The 15,454-nt window shown below is 45.9% G+C and overlaps 1 protein-coding gene across 1 annotated transcript; it reads left to right on the plus strand.

Annotated features, from left to right (window-relative positions):
- The first annotated feature begins 1,274 nt into the window (after positions 1-1,274).
- MPC2 (mitochondrial pyruvate carrier 2) lies at positions 1,275-14,679 on the plus strand. Its single transcript, XM_073666600.1, has 5 exons — positions 1,275-1,520; positions 6,486-6,526; positions 10,388-10,472; positions 12,986-13,097; positions 14,424-14,679. The coding sequence occupies exons 1-5, from the start codon at positions 1,421-1,423 to the stop codon at positions 14,479-14,481; spliced, it is 396 nt and encodes a 131-aa protein (XP_073522701.1). The 5' UTR covers positions 1,275-1,420; the 3' UTR covers positions 14,482-14,679.
- Positions 14,680-15,454: the final 775 nt, after the last annotated feature.

Below are 15,454 nucleotides of genomic sequence, written 5' to 3' on the forward strand. Positions count from 1 at the left end.
CTCCAATTAAAAATTTAGTATAGTTCTTCAGATTCGCTATGTCGCATTCCCCATGCAGAGCATTGCAGTAGCTTAGGCATCCATGCTTATGGCCACTCATATAGTGACAGCTCTTAGTGGTTGTAACCATGGATACCTAACCTACTGCAATAATGCCCTACATGGGGTAAGTGACAAAGCGAATCTGAAGAATTATACTAAATTTCTAATTGGAGGTATTTGCTAATAATATTATTATTACACCTACTACATATTGAGATAGTATCTTGGAGATGGGAATACCCCTTTAAGGCCTTGTTAATCCCTTCACAAGATATGGCGTACATTTACATCATATGTCATGTCCCCGACGCCGAGCCCGCATCTTTCCCGGCAGATGATGGCTGAGTTAATCAGCCATGATGTGCCTCTAACAACAAAGCTCTGTCCATGGCTGTTAACCTGTTATATTCCACTGTCAATCTCTGACAGCGGCATTCAGCGTGCACCGGCAGGTGGGCACGTCAATCCACGGTCCGGTCTCTCGTCCAGTGTCTTTGGCGGCTCGCGGTGGTGTGAAAGGACCTTCCATGACGTCATTTAGTCATGTGACAGGTCACGCGACCGCTGACGTCACATGACTAAATGATGTCATGGAAGGTCCTTTTAGACTATCACAAGCTGCCGGCAAGCCAGGACGCATCGCTATGGAGACCGGGGGCCATCAGAAGGTAAGTATAATGTATTTTTTTAATTCTTTTTTTTTTTTTTACAGTTTCTATGGTACCCGGAGGAGAGTCTCCTGTTCTCCAGAGCCGGGTACCATCCGCAAATTGAATTGCATGTTATCCGCATGTGCAGATGCAGTGATGCGGATATTATGCGATTCAATGCAAGTCAGTGGCGGGGAAAACGCTGCGATTCCGCAAAACAATTGGTAATGCTGCGGATTTTTCCGCAATGATAATCCGCAGTGGAAATTTCCGCAGCATGTGTACAGCACATGCGGATTATCATTGGGGAACATGGCAGGCCTTCTACCAAGCGTTTTTTAAGCATTTCTGCCAGGGAGATGCAGAAATGATGCAGAAATTTTCTGCTTCATTTCTGCATCGTGTGCACATACCCTTACTCCATGTTCCCGGCAGTTGGTCGGTTGGAGGGCGCATGCGCAGACGTTCCCGTACAGCAGAGGGAACCCCGCCAGCTCGGCCCCACACATGGCTACTGATGACAGAGGACTCGCGCGGCTCCAGTCCTGAGCAACGATTGGTGCAGATACCAGGAAGAGGCGGGGCCTGCTGTCACAGCTCTGCACCAATAGGAACATTGCGATCGTGCTACTCCTATCTGAAAGACCTTGTGGGGACACTGGGCGCTTCCGCTAGGTGACTGCTGCAATCTGCAATCTGCGGGCTGCGGCGTCTCCCTGCTGGACAAGATGGCAGCGGTCGGGCTGAGGGCGTCCTACCACAGAGCGCTGGATAAGATCGAGCTGATGCTCCCGGCAAAGCTGAGGCCTTTCTACAATCACCCGGCAGGTAGGAGCGCGTCGCCCGGCAGCTCACCTGCAGAGGTCACCTGTGTCTATGATGCGGATGGGCACGAGGATGACGGCCTGGATACTCTGCCAGGTCCTGCATTAGCGGCAAGCCTGTGTGCTTCCTGAGACCTACCGAGCACAGCTCACCCCCCCTCCTTCCCAGGAGGGCACAGCTCACCCCGGGGGAGGGCACACACTAACTTCACTGCTGCAGCCTGTGCTTGGAGTCCTTGACAGTCGGATATTATTTAGGAAATAATTACTGTTTTGTACCCGACACCAGCTGCAGCAGGAAATGCTCATGTAGAGCAGGGATGTCAAACTCAAACACACAGAGGGCCAACATGAAAAATTTGGACAAAGTAGCAGGCCAATCAGTATACAGAATAATGGGCCGTCCTCCATACAGAATAATGGTCCCCCCATACAGTATAATGGGCCCCACGCAGTCCCGTCCCCCCATACAGTATAATGGACCCCACGCAGTCCCGTCCCCCCATACAGTATAATGGACCCCACGCAGTCCCGTCCCCCCCATACAGAATAATGGACCCCACGCAGTCCCGTCCCCCCCATACAGAATAATGGACCCCACGCAGTCCCGTCCCCCCCATACAGAATAATGGACCCCACGCAGTCCCGTCCCCCCCATACAGAATAATGGACCCCACGCAGTCCCGTCCCCCCATACAGAATAATGGACCCCACGCAGTCCCGTCCCCCCATACAGAATAATGGACCCCACGCAGTCCCGTCCCCCCATACAGAATAATGGACCCCACGCAGTCCCGTCCCCCCATACAGAATAATGGACCCCACGCAGTCCCGTCCCCCCATACAGAATAATGGACCCCACGCAGTCCCCCCATACAGTATAATGGACCCCACGCAGTCCCGTCCCCCCATACAGAATAATGGACCCCACGCAGTCGTCCTCCCCCCCCATACAGAATAATGGACCCCACGCAGCCCCCCCCCCTCCCCCCATACAGAATAATGGACCCCACGCAGTCCCGTCCCCCCCATACAGAATAATGGACCCCACGCAGTCCCGTCCCCCCCATACAGAATAATGGACCCCACGCAGTCCCGTCCCCCCCATACAGAATAATGGACCCCACGCAGTCCCGTCCCCCCATACAGAATAATGGACCCCACGCAGTCCCGTCCCCCCATACAGAATAATGGACCCCACGCAGTCCCGTCCCCCCATACAGAATAATGGACCCCACGCAGTCCCGTCCCCCCATACAGAATAATGGACCCCACGCAGTCCCGTCCCCCCATACAGAATAATGGACCCCACGCAGTCCCGTCCCCCCATACAGAATAATGGACCCCACGCAGTCCCGTCCCCCCATACAGAATAATGGACCCCACGCAGTCCCCCCATACAGTATAATGGACCCCACGCAGTCCCGTCCCCCCATACAGAATAATGGACCCCACGCAGTCGTCCCCCCCCCCCCCATACAGAATAATGGACCCCACGCAGTCCCCCCCCCCCCCCCCTCCCCTCCCCTCCCCCCATACAGAATAATGGACCCCACGCAGTTGTGATGGTTCTGGTGTAGTGGAAAAATAAAACCACCCTGCAGGCCAGATTTGTCCCAGGGGCCAGAGTCTGACATGTATGATGTAGATGATGGGCAGGGAGGGTTGGAAGTTGAGGACGCCTCCATGTGACCAGGGCTAGCCTGGCTGGGCAAAGGGTCTCTAGATGATATTGTTATACATGATTTACGGTATGATGCTCATCATATCTCTGAAAAGAACGATGTGCACTCGTGTGGGTAGTGGTCCTCAGAATCAGGAGATGGGAGCAAAAAATAACTATGAATGTCTTCATGCTGGGGAGCTTGGGATGACTAGTGATCACTAGAATGGGGATAGTGTTACAATTTAGCAGCATTCAATAATGTACTCTGCCACTCCACTTAAAGGGAATATGTCAGCACGTTTTTGCTATTTCATCTCTGAGTAACATGATGTAGGGGCAGAGTCCCTGATTCCAGCAAAATGTCATTTACTGAGCTGCTTGCTGGAGTTTGATACAATCACTATTTTCTCTGCTGTAGATCTAGCAGTTCTCTGAATGCTGAGCTCTGTATAACCTGCCCACACCACTGAATGGCAGCTTTCTGTGTACACTGTGCATAGGCAGAAAGCCGCCAATCTGTGGTGAGGGTGGAGTTATGAAAAGCTCATGAATATGAAGGAATAAATATCAGTAGAGAACCAGAAGGTTTACTGGTCCTCTCCTGATATATCTCCTGATGATAAACGGTGATTTTTCAAAACTACAGCAAGCAGCTCAATAAGTGACACATGTTCTCTGCATCGTGCTGCTCTCAGACTAGGTGGCTACAGATTCCCTTTAATGTCTGTGGAGCTGAGTAGAAAAGCTGAGAACTGTATATGGTGGCTCCATCACCCTTGATGCTTGCACACATACCGTGACCGTTGGTCCGTGAAAATTGACATCCGAGTGCAGTCCCATATTTTTTTTCATGGACCCATACACTTGCATTGCTGAATTTTGAGCCGACCCTTGGATCAAGATTAGTCCTGTCTCCATGATTTTCCTGACATGTGACTGGCCCCATAGACTATAATGGGCATGAGTGCGATCAGGGAAAATCATGGATAGCCTTCATACATAAAACAGATGTCTGAATGAGGCCTGAGGCTATGGTCAAACAGCCGTGCCCAATGCTGGTCTGCAAACACAGGCTGGAGAAAGATGGGTTGTATAGAAATTACTTCTGGATGAAAACATAAACCCTGTGGCTTCTTTACGGACAACCTCGTTCTGGCTCTCATAGACTTACAGTGAGAGTGACTTCCCGCCTGCCCAGGAAACGCTGGAGCGGTCAGGCAGGTCACCACCTGATGAAGACGGCGGCTGGTAAGTATAAGACTAGGGGCAGGGACGTACAGTGGAGATACCACTCCGGCATTAATCAGGGCCGATGTGTGCTCCGTCTACTCTAGACTGAGAGACTAGGAGGAGAACATAACACGGCAATCAGTAAGCAATAAAATAATCTGTCACCTGTTGCTTTGATCACCCCTCATTGAGCAGCACAAAGTAGGGGCAGAAACCTTAGTTCTAACACCTGGTCACTTCTTGCTGTAGTTTTGCCTGCTAGTCCTCTCACTGTTAAATGGGCTGTCCCACTTCATTTATGATTAGCCCTTAGGCTGAGTGATGTATAAAATAACAGACTGAGCTTCACTTGCCCTTACTGGGCACAGCACAGACTCTGTAGATCAGCTGCACTGTCACATCCACGGTGCTGCAGCCAATCGCTCAGCTCAGTGGCTTGTGCCGCACCATTGATTGAGTTAAATCACTTGTAATTAAAGAAACAAAGCAATTTAAGGCTGCTTTCACATGTTGCGGCCATAGTTGGGAGGGGAGGGGGGGGTTATGCCATGTTTTGATGCAATTTTCAAAAACCATGGCAAAGACATTGTGGTGTTAGTGCCCCCCGCCGCCCTGGAAGAAAGAAATGCACTGCAGCTGCAATGTGTGAACGCTGCCTGACTGCTGAGACTAATTTAATCAGTTTTCCCTTAGGACCCTGTAACATTGCGTTCTTCCCCACATTCAGTGGTCCCGTCAGGGCTTACGTCCGAAACACCTTCCCCTACAAAACAGGATTTGGGTGGGTGCGCCAATGGGGCCATTGTCCATAATGGTTCCGACAGTCAATGTGCGCTCTCATTCACCATTTTCGGGCGTATATACCTCCTGAATTCGGACATGCTTTTCATACCATCAAAACAAGAGTTTCCTTGTTCTCTAGCCTTTGCCCTTGAAGGTTGTCACTGCTAAGACATGGTGGATAGAGAACTTCTCCTTGTGCACTGACAGGACTTTGATATGACAGGTAGTCTTTATAGCGGGGAATTGTAGGACTCAGATCATGGATTATTATTTATCAGAGACCCTATAAAGGATTATTCCTTTGATAAAAATGATGGCATATTGCTAAAATACATCATTACGTTAGTATTGGTGTGGGGCTGAGGGATTTTGAGAATAAAGAGGTCTCAGTGGAGCTGCTCATGTCCCCCTGTATAACGCTGCTCCCGGCCACCAGTGCACAGTGCTGTCGTCTTCATGTTTCCATCTGTTGTGGCTCTGAAGGCTTGATGTCCTCCTCTGATATCGCCATAATAATCAAGACATATCTTAGGGATATTCCATCACTTTATGAGATGGAAATAATCTCTTTTAATTGGTTTTCTTGTTTGCCTTTAGCTTAAACGGCTGTCCGGTGTAAACCAGTTATCGCCTATCCACAGGATAACCGCTGTGGGTCCGAGCAGAGGCCCCCACACCCACCGGTGTATCGGGGAATTTTTCTCCACATTAAAGTGGAGCAGCAGAAGGCGTGCTTGACCACCGCTCCTTTCATCCCTTATGCGGCTGCCAAGCACTGCAGGTGGCTTATTCTGGCAGTCCCATAGAGAATGAATGGCGCGCCGGTCAGGTATCCGACCTTATGCTTTTGGAATGGGGACATAAGTTCCCACTGGGGATATAAGTTGCCCATTCTGCTTATCAGTTTGGGCCCCATCTGATCAATAAGATATCTTGTTTAGAACTTGTTCTGACTGGACAATCCCTTTAATCTCCTGGGCAACCCGAGTATAGCCTCAATGTTTACTGCTGCTTTAAGAAACACTATTAACTTTGATCCAAAAGGTAGCAAGTATAAAGGGGATGTAAATGTTATAAAGGCAAGTCGTCGGAGTTTCTACACCGTTGAGTGGTAACGTTTAGGCTTTGTGGACATTTTTGGATGTCACAATAGTATTGTATGTCGATGCAGGAGGCTGCTGAAACTAACACATGCGTATTACATGATGAGGTGCATATGTATACCAGCAAACCTGCTTATGTCTTACCTTAAGCTGCTGCCTTCTATCACTTGTCTCTTTCTTCTTATAGGACCCAAGACTGTCTTTTTCTGGGCTCCAATAATGAAATGGGTAATTTGTTTTCAACGTGTTAAATGTTTTAAGTCAGATTTTGGCATGTAAATGTATGTCCGTTATTACACCCTTACAGGTATAATAAATTATAAATCCTGTATGGATGTAAAGGAATTGTCCACTATTCTGACAACCCCTTCTTACATACTATATTCCCCAGTGTAAAGTAAAAATAACTGAAACTCGTCTCTAGCCCCGACATCGCCGTGCCAGCGCTCACATGACACAGTAATCAATGGGCGCTAATGGACTGCAGTTCTCAGCGAATGAGTGACCCAGCCCATTAGCAACCGCTGATTGGCTGCAGCGCTCATGTAATATAACAATGGCACATGGGCCTCAGCGCCAACATTGCTGGAATAGAGTGGGGAGGCGAGTTTATTTTATGTTATAAGAAGGGGTTGTCCAATTAGTAAAGAAGCCCTTTAATGACCGGCACTGTATGTGTTCCTACTTCCGGTAATTGTTCATGTCCTTTTATCTAGCCTCTGACGTGCTCCAGCAATCTGCCCCCTGCTGGAGGGTAGTAAGGCTACGTTCACATGTTCAGTAATAAGACACAACTATTTTGTCCAGCTAAAAAAAAATGATTTCAACTGGATCCGCTTTTTTAACATTGAAGTCTATTGAAAACTAGTTAATTAGCTATCCATTTTTCTATTAGAAAAAATGAATCGTTTTTAAATGAAATAAAAACTAATGGGGAAAAAATTTTGTGGAGGATCTTATCATTAGAGGTGACTTTTTAATTTTTGTCTTGGATCTTTCTTCAGACGCGTCCCTGGGCAGTAGTCACCAATCTACATCACAAACAAATCCTTTGCTAAACGTGCTCTGGTCTCTCCAACTGGTTGATGTATGGAGGATACTACATCCAGACATAAAGGGTTATACCTATTATTCTCCAGTACGCATAGCCATATAGACTTTTTAATTAGCCATCGCTTACATGGCATCCTACATCTCAGATAGGAACTGCTATATGGTCAGATGATGCTCCTGCATATAGTAATCTGACTATATCTGACTCCCTACAAGGCTTCAGATGTTGGAACTTAAATGAAAGAGCGGTGGACACCGTGTTCAGCGCTTTCTAGCTGATCCAGGGGATATAACGCAACCTGATATCATTTTAATTAGATAATGGGCACACTGATGAAGGTTTAATGTAGACTGACACGTTTGTGAACCTTTTATTTTTGCATTGCATATTAAATATTTAATAACTATTCTGAGTGCCAAGTTTTCTTACATATCATTGAAGGGGATTGGATCCTACTTGTGCACCATTATACAGTAGTGCCGTGGTCATCTCTATACTAATAAAACAGGGATACAGGCTAAAAAAAGAGCAGCTAAGGTCTCCCATTTGCTTGTGCAGATTGACCTCCTTGAGAAACAACATAAACGATCTGCTTCCCTCCAGGTATGCGCAGACCTGGTTAACTAGAAAGGAGCTAAGGTCTTTAATAGATCAAACATATACAAAGTACCAAGATCGCATGGGAAGAGACTCCGTATTGTTACCGTATTTTTCGGACTATAAGACACACTTTATTCCTCCAAAATTTTGGAGGAAATGGGAAGGGGGGGGGGTCTTATAGTCCAAAAAAAATATATATATATATGCATGCTGTGGGGGGAGCAGCAGTGGCGGAGGAGCAGGGCACAGGAGGCAGTAGTCGACTGCTGCAGCCTACGCTGTGCCCGCTGCTAAAGAAAATTAATATTGACTGCTCCCCATGCCCATGGGCGTGGGGAGCAGTGAATATTCATTTTCCTTAATAGTGCGCACACTGTACCCACAGTGCAGCTCTGCTGTCGTGTGTGCCCATGTATGCATGGCACCCCTCTTCCCGATATGCATGGCCCCTCTAATCCCCATCACGCTGCACACAAAAAAATAAAATAAACACGTCTACTCCCTTTTCTTTCCTGTGTTCCAGCGCTGCGTCCTGCTCTGCTGCCAGCACTCATCTCACAGTGTGAGCCGCGCATGACGTCACTGCCATTCGCCCTCACAAGGTGAGATGATCTGCCGGAATAGTCACTGCTCCCCACGCCGGGACTGTGTGCGTGGGGAGCAGTGACTTCACTCACCTTTAATAGACGGCACACAGTGTAGCCGCAGCACGGCTCCTGCTGCTGCTGGGCGATCGCGTGTGCCCGCTATTAAAGAGCATGAATATTCCCCCCTCTCCACGTCCAAGGGAGTGGAGAGGGGGTGAATATTCATGCTCTATAATAGCAGGCACACGCGATCACCCAGCAGCAGCACGAGCCTCGCTGCAGCTACACTGTGTGCTGGCTATTGAGGAGAATGAATATTCAGTGCTCCCCATACCTATGGGCGTGGGAAGCTGTGAATATTCATTTTCTTCAGGAGCTGCAGCAGGTGGCTCCTGCATCCTGTGCCCCAGTCCTCCTATGCTACTGCTCCCCCCACCAGCCTCATAGAGATAGAGACTAGTATAAAGGATGAACTTCTATCTTATATGTACAAATTACCTATTACTTGCCTTGCTCAGGAGAAAATCTACGATATTCTATGTTGGATACATGGTGGGAATACCCATTGATTTATGGGTTATGGAATTCAGTTTTCTCACTAATAGCAGAGTCACACCATCCCCCAAATAGGCCTACTTTCCATTACTCCAGGTTCACTCTCAAAGGCAAAGAAAATATTCTTTTACTTTCTAACAGCTGTTAGGTCAATTATTCCACATGACTGGAAATCCACAAAAACTCCCACTTTGAGTGAAGGGGAGGAAGAGGTTAACGATATTATGAAAATGGAAAACATGATTGCACATCGTGACTATCTCCTCAAAGCTTTTCATCTACAGTGGACATGTTGGATATTATTCAGTGAGGAGAATGACCTGGTATCTGGTTGTCAGAAAACAATACTTGTTGTGGTCTCTTCTAAAGTGCTGTTTTTGTTTGTTTTTTGCTCCCCGACCTTCTATTCCTTCCCATTCTTTCCCTTTCCTCCCTCCTCCTTTCTTCTTTACATTCCTCTAGTGCACACACACATTTATTTGGTTCATGTGAGAGCTTATATTAATTACAACCATCAACATGTTTATTATTAAATGTAATTGGAATGTTCTGTTCTCATATCAATGTTGTTAAAACCCAATAAAAATATTTTAAAGTAAAATACAAAACAAAACCACAGCATGTAGTTTAATAAGTGAAAAATCACTGGAATCCGGGTCTCTCTCCCTGCAGCATGTCGCTCTCAGATGGGGTAGAAAATGTGATGACAGATTCCCTTTAAAAACCTTCTTATTTGGCAGTCTATGAATGCAGCTTAGCCCCAGTAACTCTTATTTAGATGAATAAAGCTTTTGCTATTCCAATGGATTTCGGGCCTATTCTTAGATGATGTAGGACGTCTATTGACTTGGAATCCGGTGGAAAGAAAGTATCGTGACTTATTTCTTCCAGTTCGGGTTGGCATAATGATAATTGAACTTCCTACGTTCTGTGGATTCTATTTGGATACTATTTTCCACTGTCTGACATCACAAGTGATCGCTGCTACTTTTAGTCTATAGGGCACTTGCAGTCTAATGCTCCATCATGATTAGATGGGTTTATATTTTGCGCTGTAAGTTATAATGTGCTGCACTTGTCTACAATTGCATATGGCAATAATCTGAGTAATATTCCCATTGAGCCCGTCCGTATGTGATGGAAGTTGTCCAATGCGTGCAACTCCTGTGTTGTCCTAAATATTAGAGAACTGTCGCATCACAAGAAGGGAGGTTGTAAAAGTGAATGATATTGTATTTACCCTACCTGACCTGCAATGTAGTACATGTCTTTTCTATATGTGCTCTAAACTAGGGCTTGGTGATTGCTGGCTTAGCGGATATGACCAGACCAGCAGACAAATTAAGTCCGGCTCAGTCAGGGGTTCTCACGGCTACTGGTAAGTTCTATATTTTGGTGTTTTGTGAGTCATGGGTTGTTGGTGTAGGTGCCATAAAAAACAAGTCCTACAAGGACTGCGACACTAATCAGTCAAAATACCACGTGTTGTGTATTTCCCCGCTATGAGCCTCTTTCAGCAATCAGGATGGTAGTGGAGCTATTGCTCAACAAGCATGAAAATAAAAACAAGGTGCAAAAAAAGAGCAGCACTCGCCATTCCTTATATATAAGAATGTCCTTTATTCCATCAGTCTTTTGGACGTCTATGCGGCAGGCAGAGGGATAAGAGAAGTGCTCATGGACTACGGCCATTTTGTGTCCTTCTAGGGGTCCAGGTGTGTAATGAACTGGCAGTGCCCCCCCTTTATAGGTGGTCTAGCACTTCTCCATTTCATCAACACAGGTGAGATAAAATTTCACATTAAAAACAAACACAACTATGCATATTCACAAGAAGATGTAACAAATAACCTGTATTCATTATAGGAACATTGATAAGTCAAACCTGTCATTTAAGCCTAAAGGGCAGATGTCCTTATCCATTTAGCTTCTGATCTTAATAAAATGTTATTATGGTCGCCCCCTTGTGGTGAGTATTTTACTATTTCCAGGCCTGCAAGTCGCAATGTTAATGGGTCTGACCCATGATGTTCCTGGATGTGATTAATTGTCCGGAGCCCTTACCAGTGCCAATGGATTTATAATGCTTGCGGAATCTAAAGAGGGGTCTTACGGTTTTTCCAATATAATAAAACTGACACGGATAAAAAATAACACAAACGATATGTTGTTCTGCAAGAAATAAAATCACATAGTTGGTGCTGGATTGGACCTATTCTTAGTGTCTTACTAGTTGGATGCAGGTGACGGAGCAGTTTCCACATTTGTAGTTCCCCCTATTATTCATATTGGATTCCACAAAATTCAATGTGAATCATTGGATTGATAAAAATAATCCTAGGAGGAACCATAAATGGGGAAACTGCTCCTTCTGTCACCTGAAATTTTATCTCTCCTGTGTTGACGAAATGGAGAAGTGCTAGACCGCCTATAAAGGGGGGGGCACTGCCAGTTCATTACACACCAGGACCCGTAGAAGGACACAAAACGGCCGTAGTCCATGAGCACTCCTCTTATCCCTCTGCCTGCCGCATGGATGTCCAAAAGGCTGATGGAATAAAGGATATTTTCATTTTTGTATATAAGGAATGGCGAGTGCTGCTCTTTCTTTTTTGCACCTTGTTTTTATAAAAAAACAAGGAGGGCTTCGGTGCTGTCTTTTGGCACAAGGGTAAAGGCCCCGTCACACTTAGTGTCACTGCAACGATCCCGACAACGATACGACCTGTCAGGGATCGTTGCTGCGTCGCTATGTGGTCGCTGGTGAGCTGTCAAACAGGCAGGCTCACCAACGATCAGGGGAGCAGCGACATCGTGGAAAGAATCTTTCCACGATGTCCTGCTCCTGGTTACCAGCCTGCTGAAGCAGGAGCAGGCTGGTAACTATGATAAACATTGTGTGCCCCTAGTAACCCGATGTTTATCATGGTTACCAGCCTGCTAAAGTGAGCGGTAACCTCCAGCTCACTGTAGCAGAGTGGTAACCATGATAAACAGTGGGTTACTAAGTGCGCGTTTGCCCCTAGTAACCTGATGTTTACCATGGTTACCAGCCTGATTGCTGCTCCCGCTGGTCACACACAGCGATGTGTGCTGACCAGCGGGAGGGCAACGACCAAAAAATGGTCCAGGACATTTTGCAGCGATCAGCGACCTCACAGCAGGGGCCTGATCGTTGCAAAGTGTCACACATAGCGACATCGCTGGTGAGGTCGCTGTTGCGTCACCAAAACCGTGACACAGCGGCGATCTCGCTATGTGAGACGGGGGCTTAAAGGAGGCTGGGTTTTTATAACGCTGGGAAATTTGCCATAACCCTAACTGGCTAATAACTATGACCACGTTTCAGACCTTTATCTGACCACACAAATCTCCAAAGGAGCCTAAACTTTTGCACTCTTCCCTTTCCTTTTTTTTTTTTTTGTGGGGTGTTAATTTTTTAATAAAAAAAAAAAAATTTTTTTTTTTGCCTAAGATGCAAAGCAATGTGTCATCTTTAACTTTTAGAGATTTTCATCTTCAACTTGCTTAACTGTTCACAATAACAGTAATTTTGACCAGGGGTGCCCAAACCTTTACATGCCCCTGTAAGTGGTTTAGTTAGTGTTTTGGAGGTGACAGAGTGCAATGAGGGCATCTGGAGTGAGAGAATTTTTTGCAGAGCAGCAGTGAAGGGCTGGGGATTCCTTTTCTCAGTATAAGTAACCCATTGAGGATTGCAGATAAGGTATCATTTTATTCTGTTTCCTATGACCTACATGCCCATATAGACTGCTTAGGAGGGCTGATCCTACTGACAGACTCCATTTAATTTTAACTTTGCATGTATACTACGAACATTTTTTGTTAGTCATGTATATGCTAATTATTTGCACACCTTTTCTTCACCAGGACTTATATGGTCACGTTACTCGCTTGTGATTATCCCTAAAAACTGGTCTCTATTTGCTGTAAACTTTTTCGTTGGCTGTGCAGGAGGTTCCCAGCTGTTCAGAATATGGAGGTATGTGTTCAGAGACAAAAAATTGCCAGTTGAACTGCTAAAAGGTAAAGGTGCTGTGTACCTGAGTCACAGTCACATGAAATTGTATTTGGTGCCAAGGATTGAAAGTATCCTATCCTGTGAGTTTGGGGTAGCGATTGCAAACGGTTTTCCTAATAGCACAGAGCAGAATTCTCATCTACTGGCTCTTAATCGCTTTCAGCAAATGTACCTTCTAATATGTCATCCTTACGTCGATGCATTGATGAGCAGCTGTGCAGCCATAAAAATGGCAAGTCATTCAAAATAGATAAATGGAAATTATACCGTAATACTAGGGCAGAATTGATATTTTTTCAACTCCCACCACGCCTTAAAAAAAAAAAAAAATTAACTCTTATGGGTATGTCAACAGAGCAAGTAAACTTATGGCTTTTGGAATGCTGCAATGGTAAATGGGAAAAAAAAATCACTCAGCCTTAAATCCCCAGTATAGGCTGCTGCTAGAGTTGAGCAAAAGGATTGGCAGAACTCGGGTCCAGTGACCAAATCAGTATTTCTTGGCTGCGTATCAGAGCTCTGTGAGTCTCCTCTTACCTGCCGGAATCCCTTCTGATTAATAGGCTGGCTCAACGTCATTGTAATGGCATGAGACACACATGACATCATGCTACCAGGGATCTGGCCCTGCTGCCATGGACTACTGACGTGGCTGTTAGACCAGGGTCCTTCATATCTATTTGCTCAACTATAGCTGTTGCTTAAAGTTTTCCCGCCGAGTAAGGTGATCCCGCTCCATATAAGAAGAAACAAAGTGGAGCAACCGGCAGAATAGTCATTCTTCAGTCTCCAGGCCTCTTCAAAAAATGGAATAAAAAATGGTCAATGTTGTATGTACCCAAAAATTGCACCAATAAATCGACCATGAGACCACAAAAAGCTCTCACGGTTTGATTAATTGAAAGAGAAGAAAAAAAAAGTTCATATAGGTATGAGGGCATTTAAGAGGTTGTTTCATGTAGCCATTTCCAATATTAGGTCATGGATGTTCTAAAGATGTGGGGCCTATTGGTCATATTCCATTAACCAATACAAAAAGCTTTTTTGTACAAGTTGCTCCTATTCTGACATCACTACCCATATTTTTATTACAAGGATGGGCCACATTTATCTTACAGTGACCACTGCTTAGGGAATGCCGTCGCTTCTCATGGCAATATCCACTGTCTGATGTTTCCTGAAGCAGGAGTTGCTCTTTAAGTAGCCAATCTACCATTTTTGAGTTGTACAATGCTTGTGAAACAAGATCCAAGTATCTTTCAATTTCCTTTTTTCTTTTAATTACAGATATAATCAAGAGCTTAAAGCAAAAGCTGCTGAAGACATCCAGAAAGCCGACAATTAATTCTATTAACGACTTTGAACTTTTTTAATATCTGAGAAGTTGGGTAAAGCCACCACTGTGGGTCTAAACGTTTCGTTAGAAGAAACTAGATATATTAAATCCTAACCTTGTTAGTAATTAGCATTAAAATATTTTGGGTTGATTTTATTAAAATTTCTAGTGCATCATGTTAATAAAGAATTCTAACCGTTCTTCGTACCTCATTCTAGTTTATTCACTGGTTACCTGTAACTATCAAATACGTATGTTTCCTCTTTTCCCATGACAGCACCACCTGAGAGGGTATCCGCCCATTAAGGACAGCAAACCTACTAAATAAGGGTGGTACCTCTTCCCCACATCAGTTGGTTTCCTGTCCTTGAGGGAACCTGTGAAGTGAAGGGTATGACTTGGACTTACCCAGGCTGGAGGGTGTTCGTGGACGAGGATGCCTTCCAGGCTGGAGATGCAGTGGTGTGCTGGCCGGGACCTCTCAGTAAATGTCTCCTGCCGACAAGTGTCCCGGGTCTCTGCACATCGGGGTCTGCTGGCATGCCCCGGCTGAGTGCGGTGGGACATACTATCGGATCTGCGCAAGCTGTGGTGTGCATGCGGCCCCGTGTTGAGTGCGCCGGGACTGCGCATGCGTGGGGTGCGCTGGTGGAGATATCTGGCGCGCCCCAATGCAGTGAGCCGGAAAGTAAGCAGTGTTCCAGGTCTGCGCATGCACAGGGTCTGCCAGAGCTCCCTGCACACAGCACGCCGGAAACAAGTCTAATTTCGGTATATCTGGGGAGGGGGGGGGGGCAGACAAGGAGGTGGAGTGACGTCCATCAATCATATAAAATGGAGAGATGATCACAGAATGGCGGTGCCTGCACATCTTCATCTAGAAAATGAATCCGGAGCAGCAGTCACCATAGCAGCCACCGCAGCAGCAGCAGCACCACTGTAAGGGACGCAGCAGTGGCAGAAAGACAAGCCATAGAATTAG

This window comes from Phyllobates terribilis, unplaced genomic scaffold (genome assembly GCF_046119375.1).
Source record: "Phyllobates terribilis strain yellow unplaced genomic scaffold, ASM4611937v1 Scaffold_2__4_contigs__length_985480577, whole genome shotgun sequence".
NCBI classification, from domain to species: Eukaryota; Metazoa; Chordata; class Amphibia; order Anura; family Dendrobatidae; genus Phyllobates; species Phyllobates terribilis.